Source organism: Falco peregrinus, chromosome Z (assembly GCF_023634155.1).
Source record: "Falco peregrinus isolate bFalPer1 chromosome Z, bFalPer1.pri, whole genome shotgun sequence".
In the NCBI taxonomy this organism is placed as follows: Eukaryota; Metazoa; Chordata; class Aves; order Falconiformes; family Falconidae; genus Falco; species Falco peregrinus.
In genome coordinates this window covers 50,768,842-50,788,657 of record NC_073739.1, presented here as the reverse complement: position 1 = coordinate 50,788,657, position 19,816 = coordinate 50,768,842, and the positions used below count along the sequence as shown (strand labels likewise).

The 19,816-nt window shown below is 40.6% G+C and overlaps 1 protein-coding gene across 1 annotated transcript in view; it reads right to left on the bottom strand.

The window, feature by feature from the left end:
* The window catches only part of FREM1 (FRAS1 related extracellular matrix 1), a 75,084-nt gene that overhangs the window by 9,129 nt on the left and 46,139 nt on the right, over nucleotides 1–19,816 (bottom strand). The window contains exons 25-35 of the mRNA XM_055791575.1: nucleotides 15,447–15,861; nucleotides 13,962–14,163; nucleotides 13,372–13,516; nucleotides 11,023–11,152; nucleotides 10,253–10,325; nucleotides 7,112–7,261; nucleotides 5,668–5,906; nucleotides 4,926–4,973; nucleotides 4,482–4,664; nucleotides 4,088–4,213; nucleotides 3,242–3,357 (exon numbers count right to left, since the gene is read on the bottom strand). Coding sequence (XP_055647550.1) covers nucleotides 3,242–3,357; nucleotides 4,088–4,213; nucleotides 4,482–4,664; nucleotides 4,926–4,973; nucleotides 5,668–5,906; nucleotides 7,112–7,261; nucleotides 10,253–10,325; nucleotides 11,023–11,152; nucleotides 13,372–13,516; nucleotides 13,962–14,163; nucleotides 15,447–15,861 — 1,827 coding nt within the window. The remainder of the gene's footprint in view (nucleotides 1–3,241; nucleotides 3,358–4,087; nucleotides 4,214–4,481; nucleotides 4,665–4,925; nucleotides 4,974–5,667; nucleotides 5,907–7,111; nucleotides 7,262–10,252; nucleotides 10,326–11,022; nucleotides 11,153–13,371; nucleotides 13,517–13,961; nucleotides 14,164–15,446; nucleotides 15,862–19,816) is intronic.

Here is a 19,816-nt window from a genome sequence, read left to right as displayed (position 1 = left end):
AAAATGTCTCTAGGTACCAGAATCCCTGTGCTGGAGTCACTAGCAATAATGTAAGTTAAACCAGTCACTTACAGAACTAGCACAGCATTAGGAGAGGAGGGCAGCAAGGTCCAGCCTGCTTTGCACTAGGCAACAATGAGCCATCGTGAAGGATCTAACCTATAATTTTAGAGGGGGTTCTGCCCATGATTCCCAGGGACTGAGATCACATGTACGAACACTAAACAAAATAATAGACCCTGCCTCACAAAGCTGGAAGTGAAGAATCTGAAATCTGACCATATTTAAGCTCTAACTAAATGTTGATGAAAGTATAATCTGACTGACAAAGCAAAAGAGGCAGCTGTGGGTTCTGTCTATCCAGTGGAGTCCCTTCGGTGGCAGCAGTGAAACCATCTCACATGTGAGTGAGCCCTGCTGCACTGACCCTTGGGGAGGACATTTTCCTATGGGATAAACAAGAACTGGAACATAAATCACCAAAATTGCTGCTAAATCAGGCTGCTGTGGGGTCACTCAGCCGTAATATCCCCCAGATGCTTCTCTTCATGTTGCCAAGGGCCTCTTCATGCATACTAAACAAAGCCAGAGAAATGAGTTCTTAAACCACCTTTCTTTCAATGTTTTGGAGAAGGGTTAGAAATGGTGCAAGACTTTCACAGCAATTAGCTGAGATTTTTTCCACCCGTACTATCACCATGGCATACAGCAACTTCTCTCAAGAGGAGCACGTTTTTGTGTCTGTTTCTATTGCTACACATGGAAATTGAAGAAAAGGTTGATATGCCACCTGTGACAAATGGATGCAATGTATGTCAAAGCTCATTAGCAGCCCAAACAGGTTTGCATAAGCCCATGTACATACAGTAATGTCCAGACAACAGTTGCTTCCACAATAAGTTGATAGCATTGCTTTGATGGAATAGAACCATATAGTCATAGAATACCAGGTTGGAAGGTACCTCAAGGATCATCTGGTCCAACCTTTCCTGCAAAAGCAGAGTCTAGACAAGATGGCCCAGCACCCTGTCCAGCCAAATCTTAAAAGTGTCCAGTGTTGGGGAATCCACCGCTTCCCTGGGGAGATCATTTCAACGGCTGATTGTTTTCACTGCAAAAAATTTTCCTCTTGTGTCCAACTGGAATCTCCCCAGGAATAATTGCTGCCCATTACCCCTCATCTTTTCCATGTGACTCCTTGTAAAAAGGGAGTTGCCATCTTCTTTGTGGCCACCCTTTAAATACTGGAACATGGTGATAAGGGCTCCCCTAAGCCTTCTTTTCTCAAGGCTGGACAAACCCAGTTCTCTCGGCCTTTCCTTGTATGCCAGGGTTCCTAGTCCTTTGATCATGTTTTTGGCCCTTCTCTGGACCCTCACCAGCCTGTCCACATCTTTTTTTGTATAGCTTGGTCTCAAGTCCATCATCTCAGGATAACTGTTTTCTCTACAAGGTTAGGAGGTTGGTTAGTTGGAGATTGTTACTGAAACAACTTTAACAATGCTTGTGCTTTTTTTCCTGTTCTTTATAATAGAAAAAGTCTAGAAAGAAAATTATTTAAGATAATGCCATTTTTGTAATAATAAAAATCATTCTTATTTCTCAGTGAAATTGCCTGATTTACTGCAAGTCAATTCTAATCTTTTCATTTAATGTCTAATGTTTGTTTGATATATTTAAAAACTGCAGATTGACATCCATACTGATTTTATTTCCTTGTTGAAAATATCAGCTATTTAAATGCCAACTTGTGATTAATAGAATGATTAATAACTTGCCAGGGATGAGCTGGGCAAAAGCACAAAATAAACCTCATTGTTATCTTCTTGTACCACATCTAAGTGTGTGCCTGTGGTTGTACTTCTGTAATCAGTTCCAGATGGAGGTCAGCAGAACTCCATTTACTAGGATAAAGCTTCTTCAGTCTGTGGCAGTCTGACATTAATTGAATCATCACTGCCCTAGGATTCATTTGGTTTTGGATTCAGTGACGTACCTTGTTTTTTGTGTAGGTCTTTAACACTGTCATTAATTTACTGTTACACAGCTTACAGTTATTCAGTTTAACATCTATATTGCACTTTACAGCTTTGGCAAGAAGTTGCTGCCTACAAATAATACAGGTCAGCAGGGGCACACTTCTAGGAAATTGAGAACACCTCCCAGCAGAGTGATATGTGCTCCCAAGGGATCAACTGAATGTTGAAGCCTTCAGAAAGAAAATATTAGAATATTCAGAACTTAGAGCTTTGTTTGGATAAGTAACAAAATAAAAACAGGTGATAGAAAACCATTTCAGGACCTGAAATTCTGAATAAACAAATTAACAATGTGAAATTTGTAGTGATCTCACAAAAGAAGGTAGCATCTACATTTTAATGAATAACTTCCATCAGCAGGGAGGTATTAGAATGAAGACTTTCCTTTTGTGTGTTACCAAGACAACATAATCTGGCATAACTGAGTGGAAGAAATCAAGGTTTGTTATGCCCGCTTGTCCATGTTTCCTGCATGTCCTTCAACCACTAAGCATGGTTGTATTAATGTAATGGAGTGTATTCTGTTTCGTTCATCTCCAGTTCTTCCCTGTTTCAAATTTAATTTCATGGAGTAATGGAAAGGCCTGTTAAAGCCCCTCCTGTTGTTCAGCTTGGTCTTCAACCCAGTGCTCACAGCTCAACACAAGGTACAGAATATGCATGCTCCCAGGGCAAACTCCATGTTACCATGGCCTGCATTTCTTCCAGTCCTAAGCTACCACTCCTAAGACCAAAACCACAAAGCAGGCCTCCAAAGAGCAAGACTGGCAGATTTTCAATTTCTCTCCTACTTTGATACAACTGTTATTATGGTGAGGCATGCAGGAGCTGGCAACATTTTGCTGTTGCTATATCAAGTGAAGGTAGAGCAAAGGAAGTGGTGGGTCAGAGCGGATGAAATACTGAGTCTTTGCTCTCTATTTCCTTTCTCCCAAACTATTCTCCCATTAGAAAAGCATCCTCACTACACGTGGACAGCTTTGGGAATTCATGTTGTGAACAGGGTAGCATCGCTACCGTTACGACACTAATAATATCTATCTGCCACTGGGTCTGAATCCCAGGTCTTGTTCTGTTTTTTTGGGGAGGTGTGCATCACAACCAAAATGGAGCTTATGTGCATAAACTCTGCCTTGACAGCAGCATTCAGCTGAGGGCAACAGCAGTCACAGCAAACACATTGGGTCTGAGAAGTCTCTTACTGTTCTCTGCAAGCACGAGCAGCAGTGTTCCAGGTGACCTTGTGATTCACCACCAGGAAGTAGCAGCTGCCCTCATGATGACTCCATCCAGAGGGACATTTCTTCAGGCTTACCTCCTAAAATAAAAGACAAAACAGACTCCTGCCCACAGTGAACTACGTCAGTGTGTTAATAATCAGGCTGAAGGCTGGAGGTGCTGCTTATGGCTTATGACCTCGCCAGAATTAAATTGAACATGAATTTTGGTATGTAACAATGAAGTTATAGCATTGCTTAAAAAATATAAAGAAATAAATGCCTGCTAGAGGAGCCCACATGAGTAGGCTTTAAATGTGACACATATGAGTAGCTTTAAAGGTGGCACCAGGTTTCAGTTCCAAAAATCCTCTTACAAGATCACATTACTTTGGACACCGTTTTCTGTCTCCTGTGGTCTGTGTAGGGAATGCAGTGCAACAAAATCCAGCACAACATCTACGTGGTGGAGGGGATGTATGTTTACAGAATACCTAAGTGAGCTAATGTTACTGATTCCCACTCATTCTCACAGACTCCATTCACTGACTGTCTTATGCCCACACCCCCACAGGTACCAAGACATCAGTGCTCACGTGGTTTGTCCAGGAGTGCCTGTGGGTGGCAGAGAGGAAAGGCAGCCCCAGCAATCAAGCCTTCATCGTGTTCCTAGGAATCTTTTTTTCTGGTGACAGCAAACCTGCCTCTGGAAAATTCTTTTATTCCCTGGACAAGTCAGTAGTTGTGACAGGAAGGTCCTTTGCTTGAGATTCTCGCTCATTCTAGACCTCATGCTCTGATTTAGATGCATACTTAAGGTGACATTTTTACCTTGCCTTGGGAATTCCAGAATTTCCATATTATCCCATCACACTGAAATAACTTTTGAGTGCTTTCTTCATAATGCAAGAGCCCCTTTAAATCTGGTGTACAGGCCTTTGGAAAAACATAAAAGTCCTGGAAAGTGAAATGTCATTTAAACATTTGAAGGAAAATAATTACACAAAACAAAGCAGCTACATGAAACTTTAAATAGGCCTTATATTAAAACTTTATGCCATGAAAACTCTTTAAGGGCTGTTGTTAATTTATCTGTGTATTGGTTACACTCAGCTTTGGAGTAGGAAGGGTTAGGCTTTAGATCTCAGAGGTGTTAAATCATTTTGGAAAACAGCATGACTGAAAACAGATGGTGAAAACGCCTATGAGACAAAAGGTTTCATACCTGATGTCTTGAGTTTGGTTCAGATGCCGGTTCTACCTTATCAGCTTGTGGGACTTCCGTCTTCCTAGAGGAGACGACATTTATCTGTGGCTGTGCTTGGTTAATTACTGACACTTGAGCTTTCTTGTTTGCTTTAGCTGATGAGGTGTCATCCTCTATTTTGAGTGATATCATACTGTGATACTTTGTTTTATAGCGTTAGACACACAAGGACAACAGGAGAGGGAAAAGAGAGGGTTAGCACATACAAGTAACTCTTAAATAAACTCAAGAAAATAAAAAAAATACAAATTGTTGCAAATCAAGGGAAAGTGACACCAAAGAAAGATACTTAGAAAAATGAAATATTGATCATAATGAATTATTAAGAGTGATAAAGCCTGGAAAGAACAGAATCAGAAAGAAATCATACAAATGTCTGAGCATTACTCATAATACTCTTACTTGGAAAACCACATCAGTTCCATTTCTGAATACAGATGAAGGATGAACCTGAAAAAGGTAGAATAGCAGAATAAGGTGGGCATATTCATGAATTATAGAAACAAAAACACTTTATGCAAGATTTACTATGAGATCTAGATTACAAAACTTGTAGAACATATCTTGGGTTTAGTTCTTTCAGAATGGAAAATGATCACCTCTGAAAACAACCATTAAAATTCACACATTACAAGTGTGTTTATAAACAGATTCTATTAATTTTTAAGATCACAGTAGCAGACTGTTACTAAACCACCTAGCTAAACCAGTATAGCTTAAGCAGGAAAATCAATGGGCAAATTTTAAGTAACTGTTCCATGTTTAAGCTAACGGTATTTTCAGCTTTAAAACTTCGGCACCAGATGCACAGATTGTATATATTTGCCTGGCTCCAGTGACTTCTTTCTTCCAGCTGACCCATAATTTAGACAAGATTAGAAGCTGCATAATTGCTGAAGTTGCTTGATGCATGTTTCCTCCCCCAGCTCTACTTTTCTTCCTCTCCTGCACATATGGATCTTCAGAATCTGGACTTTATTTTTTTTTTCCTTGCAATATTTTTAAATAGTTCTCAAACCTGACTCAAAGCAAACTCAGGTAATTTATGGTTATTGCATGATCAAGTAGAATCACTACAGAAATATGATAACTAAATAAAGATATCACATCCCAATAAATTCACTGCACCACAGAAGCGTCTTACTATTCTGCCATTTCCAGTAACTCTCAGCCTGGTCCTGGACCAATTCGCCAAGCTGTGTCCCTGCCACAGGTCCCCTCCATGCTCTTTCATCCCTTTGGAGGGAGACGGTGGGATCCCTTCCAAGGGAGCATTGCCAGGCCTGGAAGGTGATGAGGAGCCTGAGGAAAGTGGAAACAGCATGCCTCTCCTCCAGAAGTCGTGCTTGCTTTGGCCAGAAGAATGGGAATAGCTGCACTGACCTGAAAGCATAAAAAATGGCAGATGGTCAGTTCTAACTGCATGAGCAGAAAACTGGTCACGCCGACATGGGCATATAAACAGCTTGTCATTAAGTTGGATGATTCTTTCACTTGATGTGGTTGATTTGCTGTTCGTTCAGTCATTCTCATTTGTGGGGTTTGCTGTGACTATGACTGCAGCTACTACCTGTACATCTTATGTTTTTATACATAAGTTTTTCATATGCACCTGTCTACCCACAGATCAGAATTTCAGCAAAAATGTCTGCCAAAAATACCTGTTTTCATGTATAGACTGGGGTTTGGAGTGCTGGTTTTGGTCATGGATAGACAGGTATCTTTAACTAACATTGGCAATACTTCCATCACGCCCAGACAATTTTCTCTTCAGAAATCCAGGACACTATTGTTTCTACAAACACTTTATGTCAATTTACTGCTGATTTACATATTGAATGTTAAAGGGAAAACAGATGTGCAATTTTAAAAGGATTTTTTTGTAAAATGAAGCCTAATTCATATAATTTAAATACAAGTATTTAAAATATTGTTTCATTAAGCACCAGAAGTAAAAAAACCCCACTCTTCTGCTTTCAGAGGACACAGCTGGTTTGCTAGTTATTTCTGTTTTTCTACAGTTGCTTCTTTTTTGGTGTGATTTTAGGCACACCCCATCTGATCACTGAAAAACACAATAATAATGCAGACGTAAAAGCCTCAACACTGTAATGATCACTGCTGCCTGCTGTAATGCTGTGGACTCTGTTAAGCATTAGAAGATGTATTGCTAAGAGCTGGATTTAGTTGTTAGGTTTCTATCTTGAGCGGAAAATAAATCTTTTTCAGTGATGTATAACAACTGTTAAACAATAACTGGGGAAAAAATGCTAATGGACCTAAACCCATTTTTTTTCCTACTTTAATAAACAAGAACTGAACTAGTGCTGTTATGAAAAGTGGTTTATTTCCTTGAAACCTTCTTATTTTGTACTTGTTGCTTTCTCCATGCTGTGTTTCCTAAGAGGATGCATATGGTTGTGTGAGAGAATAAAGGGTCTGCAACAGACAAGCCCGTTTTCTCTGAAGAGAAATTAAGCATTTTGATCTGAAGATGAGTGTTAGGAACAACTTGTGGTTGAAAATAAGTAGCTACTCAGCCAAGATTGTCCCACCTTCTTAATGATGCAGATCAAAAGAGAAAATACCTCCTTTTGAGTCCAAAATTTTCACTACAGTTTTTGTCCGGGTGCCAAGAATAGCATTCACAGGGGAGTTCAGAGTTACTTCAAAGACTTCATCATCTTCCTCTAATCCGTCATAGGTAATTGCTATATTCCATGTCTTGGTTGACATTCCTAACAGAAATAAACATTTTAATTACTCTTTAAGTGCTATTTCAATCAATCAGGGTGTCAAAGAAATATATTAATTAACATGTCTGCCACTAGAATGGAGTAGCTGGTGTATGCTATTGTACTCCTACCAACTGACTAGACTCCTGCTGTTCTCCCAAATAACATCATGTTTGAATCTGTTCCTAGGCAGTGATTCAGTTCAAGTGCACACACTGTAACAAAAAGCTGCTGTAGATGTGCAAGATGACACTACAAAATACATGGATTTAGGACTTCCATTGCAATTTTCAAGAGAAAATGTATCATACGCTTTTTATCTTGAAAACTTAATTTTAGAGATGGACCAGTTACTTAAAATACCTGCAAATGGATCAAAGACTATGTTAGATTGAAGTACAATCTTTTAGGCAAATTTTATACTTGATTACAAAATTTTTTACTTGGTTGCTTGTCTTTACTGGATAAGTTCAGGCTTGCATTATGGGAATGAGAAACGATCATTCCAGGATAAAGGACTGGGCTCATTATTACCTGAAAGACTATAAAATTTGTTCAGGAAAAGTCAGAGGCAGCAGGGCAGAAGCAGATCTCAACATACACATTGCTGTCAACAAAACATCTTGGGAGCTGTTTCTGCATCATGAAGTCGGTGTAAATATCCAAAATAAGTATTAAAAGGACATGTGCAACAACGTCAGAAAAAATCTCTACATCCTTATGACACTGCATTTTCTCCATTTTCTTTGCTCTATTTTCTATTTTCTTGCTCCTTTCCAGTACGAATCCTCTAGCTAAGAGAAGCTGTCAGTACAAACAGACCCAAAACTTGAATAGGGTCATCTTCTGCTCCTTTCCATTATAATTTTTGGATTGCAGCCTAAGGTACTAATCAGTCCAGTCAATTAGCATAGCTGAGGTTTGTTTTTAAAACAGACCTATCAGCCTTACTAAATAATTAATAAATACTTCTAATTAATAAATACCAAATGTCTTGAATTAAAAACTAAGAAGCTGGTGCCTTGAATGTAATAGTTCAGGGGGTCCTTCTCAGACTAAGCCTAACCAAAGGCCTTTTGAAGAGAGCCACCCAAAAAAGACTGTGTGAAGGAGCTCAGCTGGCTTAACTGAGAAGCTGCCCAGAAAAGGGGAACAGTGTGCATGTCTCCTATCTACGTTCACAGTTAATTTGCCTGTGACTTTACACCACATTCAGAAAGACAACAACAGCAACTCCAAACTGTCCCATGCTTGAAAAATCTCCATGGACCAGCAGAAAAGGAAAATTATATCAAAGGTCCTTGCACTAAAAATGTCTTTACAGTGATCTTCAGCTATTTCACTCCAGAGGCTGATAAGCTTGACTGTATGGTACATTAGAGGAAAGAGAGCTGGAATCCTGGGTCAGCACAGTATGAAGGGCTTTTTACACTGATCCCTCAGATCTTCCATCTTCTAATTTCAAACTAAAAACCCCACCGCTATTGCTAGTTAAAGGGTCTCAGAGAGTGGATCATTGGTTTCAGATGTTTCATAAACATGTGTTCTGAAATGTATGTTCCAGAAACACTGGAAATTAAGGTGAATTTCCACCTTTCTGCCCAGGTGGGTTTTTTTACTGCTGTCTGCTGGATGTCCTCCTTCACCCACCTCTGAAAATTAACCAGCAGTTGCTGATTCCACACCTTCACACAAAATTTGCCTTTCTCAAGGTGGACTGTAGTGGCAAATTTCCCAAATAATCAGATTTGTAACTCTGAACTTAAAGCTACAATTTTTCCTATGGGACAGCCAAGCAAAGCTGATGTATATATGAATCCATCCATAGGATGCAGTGTTACAAAATCTCTGTGGCATACAATGCCTTTTTTACAAAGTAAAAAGCTTAAGTCCTAAAGTAAAAATCTCCAGGCTTTGGCCGGAACTGACGTTGTATTCCCCATATCTGTTTTTCAAACACATTTTTACCATCAAATACATACTATTTATTTCAGCCACTCACAGATAATGTATTTTGTATCCTCTGTAGTCACCGTGACTTTCTGCCATTGAAACCTTACTGGTGACAGTCTTGGGATAACCTCTGCCAGTGTTGCAGGTGACATCCTGGGAGGCCTGTGTGGACCTCCATTTTCTAAACTCAAATATGTTCTGGCCTATGCCAACAGGATGTGTTCCAAAAAAACTTGGTCTTGCATATTCAAAGGAAGTGATTATGATAGCAAATGGGTTTTCATTCCCAGATGAAATTCCCCTTTTATCTGAGTAAAAGCAAGTTTTTCAGGTGAAGCTGAATTTCTGAATGGTAAATTGTGAAACTCTGACCTGGACTGAAACTCTCTAAACCCAGGTAGAAAACCAAAGCATAACAATAATAAATTGTGCAGAACAGAGGAAGCTTACTTTCAGCATCTTCACATTTGTATTCATTTTTACTATTGATTCTCCTCCAGCAAAAAAAGTCAAGCTACTTTTGATAATACAGTTACCATTTCTTGCTATTTACAGCCTCAGCCAAGGTCAGGCTGCTGTTATGGTTACAGTGCAAACGGAGATGAGGTTTGACAATTTTCAGGTTCTTTTGCACCCTTCTTGTCTCGGATATCTTGCATAACTTAAGCTGTACTCAGTTATGCCTAAATTTGACCACCGTCCTGGGCTTTAAATATTATGCCTGAGATCTTTAAAGCATCTCACAGCTCAGGATGAGTCCTCCTCAGCCTAGGTGCAGGGAGATTAGAAGAAATCATTTCAGCACCTCTGATATTTTAACTGATGTAAAGGGACCGTATTCCATCTCATCCATTAGTATCTCAAGGATATTAATTCACAAAGGAAGTCCACTGTGCTTCTAGAAAATAAGCCCAAATGTCTTTAATCCTATTCAGCTCCTATAGCTACAGATACGTAATAGGTTTCACTCTCCAAAATGAAAGTTTAAACTTTCAAAATCGGTGAGTTAATTTTAAAATTATTCGGTGTGCTGGTTCATACCTGGATCAAACTGAACAAGCTTGGAGGGATTCACTGTAAAGTCTTTTCCCACCACAGCAGATACTCCATTGACCTGAGAAGAAATCAAACAGTAAATGCCAAGCTGTGACCTGTTTCATCAAACCACTGCATTCTGCTGTGTGCTAAAGCTACTGTGTGCCTCTTCATGGAGCTTCAAAAAAGACATGCCAACCCTTACAAGGAAGGCTAAAATTTGTGAAGGCAAATTGTACAAAACCTGTTTTAAAAAATTAGAACGATACATTTTTATGTAAGACAGAGGCCATTACTGAAGATATAGAGGGTTCCTTTTGGCTTTTTTCTGGGTTGATGGCAGTGCAGAGAGAAATGAGGGAAGCTGCCATGACTGTGGAGTTGAAGCTTCCATAGCTCCTGGGCTTTTCCAGCCTGAGTAGGGAGAGAAGTCTCAAGGCCCCAGGTTGCCAAAAGCCTGGATTTCAAAGTGGCAAATTCCGGAAACTCACTTCTGAGCATAGCACCAGAGGAAACTGCCTGCTCTGTCACAGAAGGTCATCAAAACTGAAATACTACTCCAAAATATTCCAGGTTTGGTTCATCAGCATTTCTACTTAAAACTCTGAAAGTCTTGCCAGCAATTTTTCAACCATCTGTACTAGCAAGGACAGTGTCCTGGCGAGTCTGGTTTGAATTGTATGGCCTTTTTGCTGATTACTGAAATGCCTTTAAAGTCTGAGGCAGAAATTAATGGGCTCCAAGTTTCCAGTTAGGAGCTTGGCTTTTAGCTTTACCTCCACAGCTATAAAGGCAGACTCTGCAGAATGTCCCGCTCTGGTGATTTTCAGAGACACCACTCCCACACTCTCACACACTTCATATTCAGTCTGTTGCATTTCAATCCGAGACCATCGCAGCTCCAGCCTGTGTGGGGGAGAGGAAGGAAAGCCCGTGTGAAGCAAAGCCACTTCCCCTGCTACCCCCAGCCCATGCTGTTCCGAGGTTCAGTGAGGAGCTATCTTTCCCCTGCCTGCTGATTTAGCCAATACACATACCAAGTCTGTGTTTCCAGATCAACACTTTGGTGTGATTTGGCTGATTAGGAAGAGGGGGAGGTGGTTAATAAATCTTCCAGTCAAGCCCTGGTCTAACCCAAACCAAGCCTGAACCTTGTTGCAGAACCAGAGGGGGTCTGCAGCAACTTTGAGATTTGAGATGAGCAGGATTTGTCCATAACACCAAACAGGCCGAGACAAGCTATCACTGTTTCTTCCTTGTTCTCTTTAATGCTACAGTTTTATTTTACTTTCACTCCCCAGTATTTTTCTGCAATATCCTCCTTTTCTCCCACCTTCTTTCATCTGCCCTCTAACCCTCCTCCTACAGTGCGTAGGACACACTCAGGACTTCTCTGTCTCTGTGCGAGTGCCCTCCCCATTCCCCTTACTTTAATACTCTGTATTTCACTCTTCAGCCATAGAAGTGGCTGAGTCTGAGTGTCTCGTACACTGGATTTTAGAATCGTTTATAAGGGGTGTGAATGAACCTTGGAGGACTGCACAGAGTAGCCAATAAAGATCTCACCCTTTTAAAAGCTGTGATAAAAATTAGTGAAAGTCAGAGAGGAATGAAAGAGAGCAGAAAGAAGGAAAATGAGCTGTGCTGCCTACAAAACAATGTGAATGCTTCTAAAACAAACTTGTAAACCTATCAGGGCTGACTAGCTCTAACACCAGTGGAAGTTTCTTCCTGTCCTCCTATATCATGTAACAATGACTTTGTGGGCAACCCATTTAGATTTGCTTTATTTTTGCTTAAGAGGATGCATGTGCCAGATGTAGTCCAGCAGCATTCAGGTAAAAGCTGGGATTCAATTTTAATAATATCAACATGCAAATCAGACTCGTACTTTGAACCAGTGACCATTAGGTGATACACTGTTTTTTAAAAAAATAATGTCTCACAGGCTGTTAAATGCAATATTAAAAGAATTATTTTTTCCTTAAAAGCCAAGTCCCACTTCATTCTGAGGTTCAGTGCGAGTAACAGACAATTTCTACTCCCTAGAAACTCCCATTTTCCATAGAAAAAGTGCCTTCTCTTTGTTCTCTTCATACAGCTATGTTACACATTGCTATTTATATACAAGAAGCCACACTTCCCCACGAGGAGTGGTGGCTTTATAATGGTGCTTTTAATATCTGTGCATCTGTGAGCTGGCCCAGTGCAGCTGGGAATTGCTCGGGCTGGCTGTATTCAGGTGTGTTTGTGTATGGGGACATCTTTTGGCACAGCGCATAACTGCTGAAACGCTGTCTCCAGCTCCGCTGTGTCCCCATCCCCTCTCCCCTGTGCAGGGACGCCCTCCCCCACCATCAGTCCCAGTTTGTGAGTAGCCAGTTTAGCACAGGAAAATAGCCTAAATAGCCTTAGTTATTTTTCTCAGTTGCTTCTGATTGAATAAATTGGTTGAACATTCAGTCTTATTTTCAGATACAAAGAAAAACATTGCCCTTGCTATAGAGCTGCTCCCACTTTTGGCCTTTATTGTTAAAGCAGTTTGAAGGATATGCCAGCCTCTAATTTTTGTGTGTGAGGCTTATCATATTTCACAAGGAAATTTTGATAATATGCCTAATACAAATTTTGGATGACAGAGAAGATGCTGTGTGCCCTCCAGCTTCTTTCAGTGCTCTTTCCTGGAAGTATGGCTCTCATAGCTTTTACTGCTTGAGAGTATCTCTTCCATCGTGATCTCAAGCTTGTGAAAAAAGTGTTGCTGTCAGTACACGGCACGAATGACCTCCAGGTGCAGAACTACGTACATGAAGCAAGTCCTGTCCCTCAGCACCCAGCTATCTCAGATCTCAAAATGTCCAGCTGCCATTTAGAGTGAACTCCATTATACTGTCCTGCAAGACCCCCAAGGCCCTTGAGAACTGAGCCTCAGCCTAACCTGGAGCTAGCCCTTTGTATTTCACCTCCGTGAGCGGAAGAAACCTTCTCTACTCTTCAACAAAGGAAAAGGCAGTTTGAGTCATAGCTATATTTGTGTATACACAGCTTCAAGCCTGGCACATGTTCCTTCACCCAGGGGGTGGGGGGAGTGGCGCACCCAGTGCACCACCCAGGGTCGGAACTACCTCTGGGGCACCGCGGAGTTTCCACTGGCATCTGTGACTTGAAACTCCAAGCTGTCTGAATTCACTTCCTGTGATGTATTGATGACATAAAGTATGATTTTGCTGTTTAAATCCTTTTGGCTAAACCTTTCCTGAATAAGACCACCTGAGGAAGAAAAGAAACATTCAGGTCAATTAAAAGCCTGTTAATAAAAGCCATGTAGCTCAAACAGTCTGTTTTCAACTTTTCTTTTTGTTGAACACTTAGAAAATTTGAACTTTCAGAAACCTGATTTTATAGCTAAACAGCTACGTCCCAGCTCGTTATAAGCCCCAGCTGATTTCTCCCCATGTGATTTGTTCATCAAAAGGCTAAGTTCAATATTAATCTATATTTTCTTGACACAAACAAAAAATAGTTTCTCAACAGAAGCTCTTGACTATAATCTCAAACTCTTTGAGGATTCATGATGAATTTGAAACTCAGATTTCATTTCAAAAGCTTTCTTGCTACATTAAAACCTTGCCCAGTTTGCTAAGAAATTTTGATTTCCTTTATCAAGCAAACGTTAACGTATGTCCCAAAATACAGAGATTATAGAAGACAGCACCTGTTGTTACATTTTCCAGGTAGCCATAATAAGGACCTTGTAAAATCTTAAAAATTATTTTGTCATCTTCTGTATTGGGGTCAGATGCCTTCAGGGACCTGGCAGTAATATAGATCCCGTAATTGCCATTCTTCAGCATTTCCACATCAGAAAAGCAATGGAGATGAATAATTTTTGGTGCCATTTTGTCCAAATGATCCACCTAAATGAAAGTTAGACAAATGTATATTCATTTACAGCATCAAATTATTCTCTGTCTTATTTTTGCTAAAAGCACAGCAGCCTGCTCAGGGTAGCAATAGCTACTTTGACTCACAGCCTGCTCCAGAAGAAGTCTGATCTCCAGCTACCTACTCTTCCCATGCAAGGTTTCCAAGCCCAGATTGCCCAGTCACTTGCTGCATGCGGTGGGATAAAGCATGTGCTGGGGAGGGCAACACAAATTCTGTGTACTTCTGCCGTGATGTCCCACACTCCCCGTAGTCCTCCTTTTTGATGTAAATTTCTTCATAGCAAATGAAAACTCCAGCAAAGGTTTCTTACCTCTGTTTACAATAACAATCATGGACACCCAAGGATTATCATAAATACAATCATAGACCTGGCCAATATGTCTCCACAAATCTGTGGTACTTTTCACAACTTTGATGAATATTCTAGCACTCCACAATATTTGGTGCTGTTTCCGTGTCTTGTCTTCTGCTAAAATGGCACTCCTCGCTCATCATATAACTTCAGACTTTGTCATCAGAAGTTAGGAGCCTCTTCATTAGTATCAGTGTTTTGAAACATACAGAATTTTGACATATAGTGCAACCAGGCCTGCTTTATATACTGAAACATGCCAGATAAATACGTACAAGAAGTCATAGCAAAGACACCTGAGCCTATGTCACAGTGGGAAGAACTTGAAAATGAGGGAAATGGGAAGTGAACCGAAACATCCTAGTAAAGGAAGTAAAAATCAGAGCAGGCATCTTAGAAAGACTCCCAGAAGGAAGACAGACTGTCCTGTTGTGGAAGCAAGGTGGCTGTAATTCAAGATTCCCATGGCTTAGAGATCTACAGTCACCCTAGTATCCCTCTAATGCAAATCAGTGGGTCAGGTACCAAGTGGGAAAGCAGAGCAGGAGGAATTTCATTCCTCTTCATAGCTGGGCTCAACTTTAGGGTTGAGATTTCTGTGTAAAATAGTTTAGCAGGTATATACTTGCTTATATTTATATAAACAGGATGTCTTTCTTCTCTTAAATACCATCTATCTCTTTGCACTCTATAAAATTCTCTGAGTAATGCATTGTGGCAAGTACTTAATTCTCCAGGTTAATTATTCATGGAACACAGAAAGCAAACATTTTAGCTGATAAATGCCTCAGTTAAACTACAGACTGCATCAAGTTCTTATCAAATTTACTACATTTCCCACCTTATATCTGCATATATGTGCTATATATCTCTTTTAAGTAGGCCTGTGTTCATACTCACCTGAATGGTGAATGCCACTGGCTCACTCTGCACCCTCCCATTCACGATGAAGCCTTGATTAGTTTTATCTGTTGCAACAAACGTAAATCTGTCAATCTGAGATTGCCCACCTCGGTGCCTGTATGCAACATCCCCGTTGTCCACATCTTGCTGGGTGAAGTTGTACTCCAGTAGCACAGCCCCTCGATAATAGAGATGACCATACTGGGGGAGCTGAGCCAAAAGGAAGGTAAGGTTTTCTTTGGCAGTGTCTGGGTCTGAAAGCTGCAGGACATCGGGAGAAAGGAGTGCCACAGTGCCTTCCACTAATCTTAACCCCATGTTCCTAGACAGTGTGGGCAAAGCTTGGTCGGCTGCCTCCAGGGAGATCATGAATGTCCCATGCTTAGTCCTCAGTCCGTTGCTGATGACGAATCTAGCAAAGAGAGGCAAGGTAGTCTTCAGCATGTGTTCTTGATTCACCATGTACTGAAATGAAATGATAATACACACCTTTACTACAGGACTTGCCTGTGTTGATACTGCAAAAGTAGTAGAGCTGGTCCGAGCTTAGACCCAGACTGTGGGTAAGGTGGATGAAAAACATGAAAGCTGATGGCCAGGTATATGGCAAGAGTTGTAGTGCTTCTGCAGGAATCTGGGTAGGTGCCAGAGGAATGGCTTTGAGGATGTATCCATCAGTCTCAGCAGTAATAACAGAGCTGATCTAACCTTTTAGCTCAGATACAGATGGAGATCTAAAATGGTGGGCTGGCTGGGGGCATTACTGCACCCTCTGGCATGCATACATACATACATAAATACATTATCTTCACTTGGTTACGTGGCAGTGGCAACTGCCAGTGAAAATGCTGGCCTTGCCCATAACTTACAGAAAGAGATGTGTGAAGTGCATGATCTTCCTGGACAATACTTTTTTTTCTGTTCACTGTTACAAGCCTTTTGTAGCCAATAGCCCCAAAACTGAAGAAACAAGCTGGAAAAAGATCCATCCTCATTTCACTTTACATGTTTTTTAGGCACTAACTGTGTCTGTAAATTTCTGTGTACTCAGGGGAACTGGCTCATGTTTCTCAAGTAAAGTTTCACTGAAATACTAAGATTCTGTGGGAGATATTGGGCAGAACTATACAAGTTGCTAGGGTAATTTCTGAAATGTAGATGTATGTACCCTGTATTTATCAAAAGCTCAGACCTGCAAAGTTCTTATTCCATGCTGGGAATTCGTATATACTAGCAGCATAGTTTCTTATATTCCTCTCTCAGACAGTAACGTTTCTTTAAATATACTCATGATAAATATAATCATGATTTGATTATGCTCTATAGTTAATTTTCCTTTCCTAAACAAGAGAAAGAAAAGGGTGCCCATGGCTGAAGAGAAAATCTGTTGGAAGCTGTGCTGGTTGTGGCTGGGGTAGAGTTAATTTTCTTCACAGTAGCTAGTATGATGCTGTGCTTTGGATTTGTGCTGAAAACAGCGCTGACAATGCAGAGATGTTGCCACTGTCACTGAGCAGGGCTTACCCAGTGCCCAGGCCTTTACCCCACCCCACCAGCGAGGAGGCTGGGGGGCACAAGGAGCTGGGAGGGGACACAGCCAGGACAGCTGGGCCCCACTGACCAGAGGGACATTCCATACTGTACTGTGCCGTGCTCAGCATATAAATCTGGGGGAAGAAGAAGGAAGGGGGAGATGTTCAGAGTTACAGTGTTTGTCTTCCCAAGTAACCATTACGCGTGATGGAGCCCGGCTTTCCTGGCATGGCTGAGCACCTGCCCGCCCATGGGGAGTGTGAATGAATTCCTCGTTTTGCTTTGCCAGTATGCACAGCTTTTACTTTACATATTAAACTGTCTTTATCTCAGCCCATGAGTTTTCTTACTTGTATTCTTCTGATTCTCTCCCCATCCCACTGGGGAGGAGTAAGCAAGTGAAGGAGTGGTGCTTAGCTGCTGGCTAGGGTTAAACCATAACAGAACCCTGCCAGCTGAGTATGGGCCTTTGCCATACGAGTGACAGTATGGTCTGCAGAAATTTATTATCAGATAGAGAAAACCAATCTTTTAGTCTTCAAAATTCATTCTACTTTCATTGTCAAGATTATTACTTCAGTATTTTTTCTGAAAGCTCTTACATCGCACATTATGCTTGTAACAAAGACTTTTGAGAGTATATCAAAGTAAAAATTCCTTTGAAAACGTCTCTTGAGCCTTTATGTCCCATCACCATACAGTACTCAAGAGTTACCTCTCTTTCTAAGGAAGTTTCTGTGGTTATGCTGCATAGTACATTCAAAAGCATCTTCAAGGGTGGTTTCCACCCAGGTTTGTTCTGCCTGAGTCAGAACAGGGTCTGCTTTGCAAAGAAATTTGCTTGTGGTAGACTGTTCACATTCCCTGACTTTCCTTTTTCCCCCACCCTCCAAATCCCAGCACTTTAGATGTACATACAGTTACAGTTATTTAGTTGATTTTGTATGGAACAGTATCATGGGTCAGTTGTTTCAGACAATATGAGGGCCAGCCTAGCTGGCTGCTTTCCATCTAGCATGCTGCTGCCACGCATAAGTGAAATGGGACTGGTTGACATTTAGATTTCCTGTCTCCTTTCGCTCTCTTGACTGCAGACCTCAAAGAAGTATTTAAATAATTACAGTGTCAGGACCTGGCATACCGTTGTGTGCCTGGAATATGAGTGACCTTCAGTAGGTCATGGAGTAGTTTACTGTGTCACAAAGACTGCCCATCCAAAGCTCCTCACTGCCTTCACCAGTGCTGGATGATTAGGGCTTGATCAACTTGTAAACTGGCAGTATGCCATGAAACAGATGGGAATGAGTGTAGGCAAACCAGGGACTATATAGCTGTTAAAAATATGTTTACTGAGGATGGTATTCCCAGCTGGGAACCTAGAGACATCTGTCTGCACTGACCTAATGCTATTGTACCAATGGTAAAAGAGTTGTGCTATTAGTAATCTAGCTGAAATCAAATACAGAACTAGAATAATGATGATCAATACTATGCTAAGGAAAAAAAGGGCAAAAGATGTTCAGGCAAGACCTTAACCATCTCAAAATGTGTGGAGGATTGCAGTGGAAGAGAGTTTCCTCTGGTTCTTTTGATGGCTGTAAAATCATTTGGATGATGTCTCAAACAATATTTAAGTGAAAGTATTAGATAATTCAGTTCATTAAACTGAAGATTCATTCAGTCTTTACAGAATACCAGATAGGAGCAAACCTCGTGGTTATTTACATCAGACTGAAATTTACAATGCAAATGTGGTATGCCACTTGATTTCACAGGTGATGAAGCTGCCTGTGTCCAACATGTCCTTTTTTCTGCACCTTGGGAGATTTTGGTTGTTTGTTTCTGGTTTATGGCTGCTTCATCTTTTCCTCAGAAATGGAGAACAGCCAGTATTCTCCTCACTCTGATGAAATTTAGGGGACAACTCTCAGGCACAGTTAGGAGGACATGTTGCATGGTTTGATTTCACCATTACCAACATTTCATGCTTTCTGCAGTTTGATGGCAACAGAGTTGGCTGTAGGACCTACCATCTGTCATGGCATTTAAAAGATAAAAATGGAATCATAAATAGTGCCAGCTCATTACAAAATCGAGCCAGCGTGTCAAAATGGAGGACATTAGCATGTTCTTTTAGTATCCTGCTGCCAGCATCTGATGTCAGGTTGCTAATCACTTGAAGTCATCTGTCCAAATAAGCACTGCCAAATCTTTCTTCCAGGCCAGCAGCACCAAACAATACAGGCAAATTTATGTCTGAAGGAAGTACTTCAGTGGAAAGTAAAAATCTGATCAGTTAACTCCCCCCATAATTACCCATATAATTAATGTAACCATTCCTTGTTTTAATAAGAATAATATCCTGCCACAATATTTATATGCCTAAACAAAATAAAATTCTTTTCCAAATGATAACATCAAGGAACGTCAATTATTGTGACTAAAATAGTTATTGAATATCAGTATTTATTAAAGCATCATAACCTTACTTTTATAAGGCTGACTTCCTAGTTTGGTTCTTAGCCATTGGTCTAAACAGAAGATATTGGGTTTATCTACATGTACAGTTTCCTCAGAATTGTTTGGCCTGCTTTAATTAGCGTGGGACAGAAATCATAGTGATGCAAGCCACTCCTACGCTGCCTGACCTAGGGCTGGCATTACTGCAACATTACTTGTCTAAGCTAATTCTAGTTTTGGTCATATTGTTTCACAATCAAGAAACACAAAGCCAGAGAATATTTGTTCACTTTTTCTGCTATGACCAGAAGTGGATTAGAGAAATCTCCTAACTAGAATTTCCACCACATTTAGTTTATTGGAAGGAATAGTTT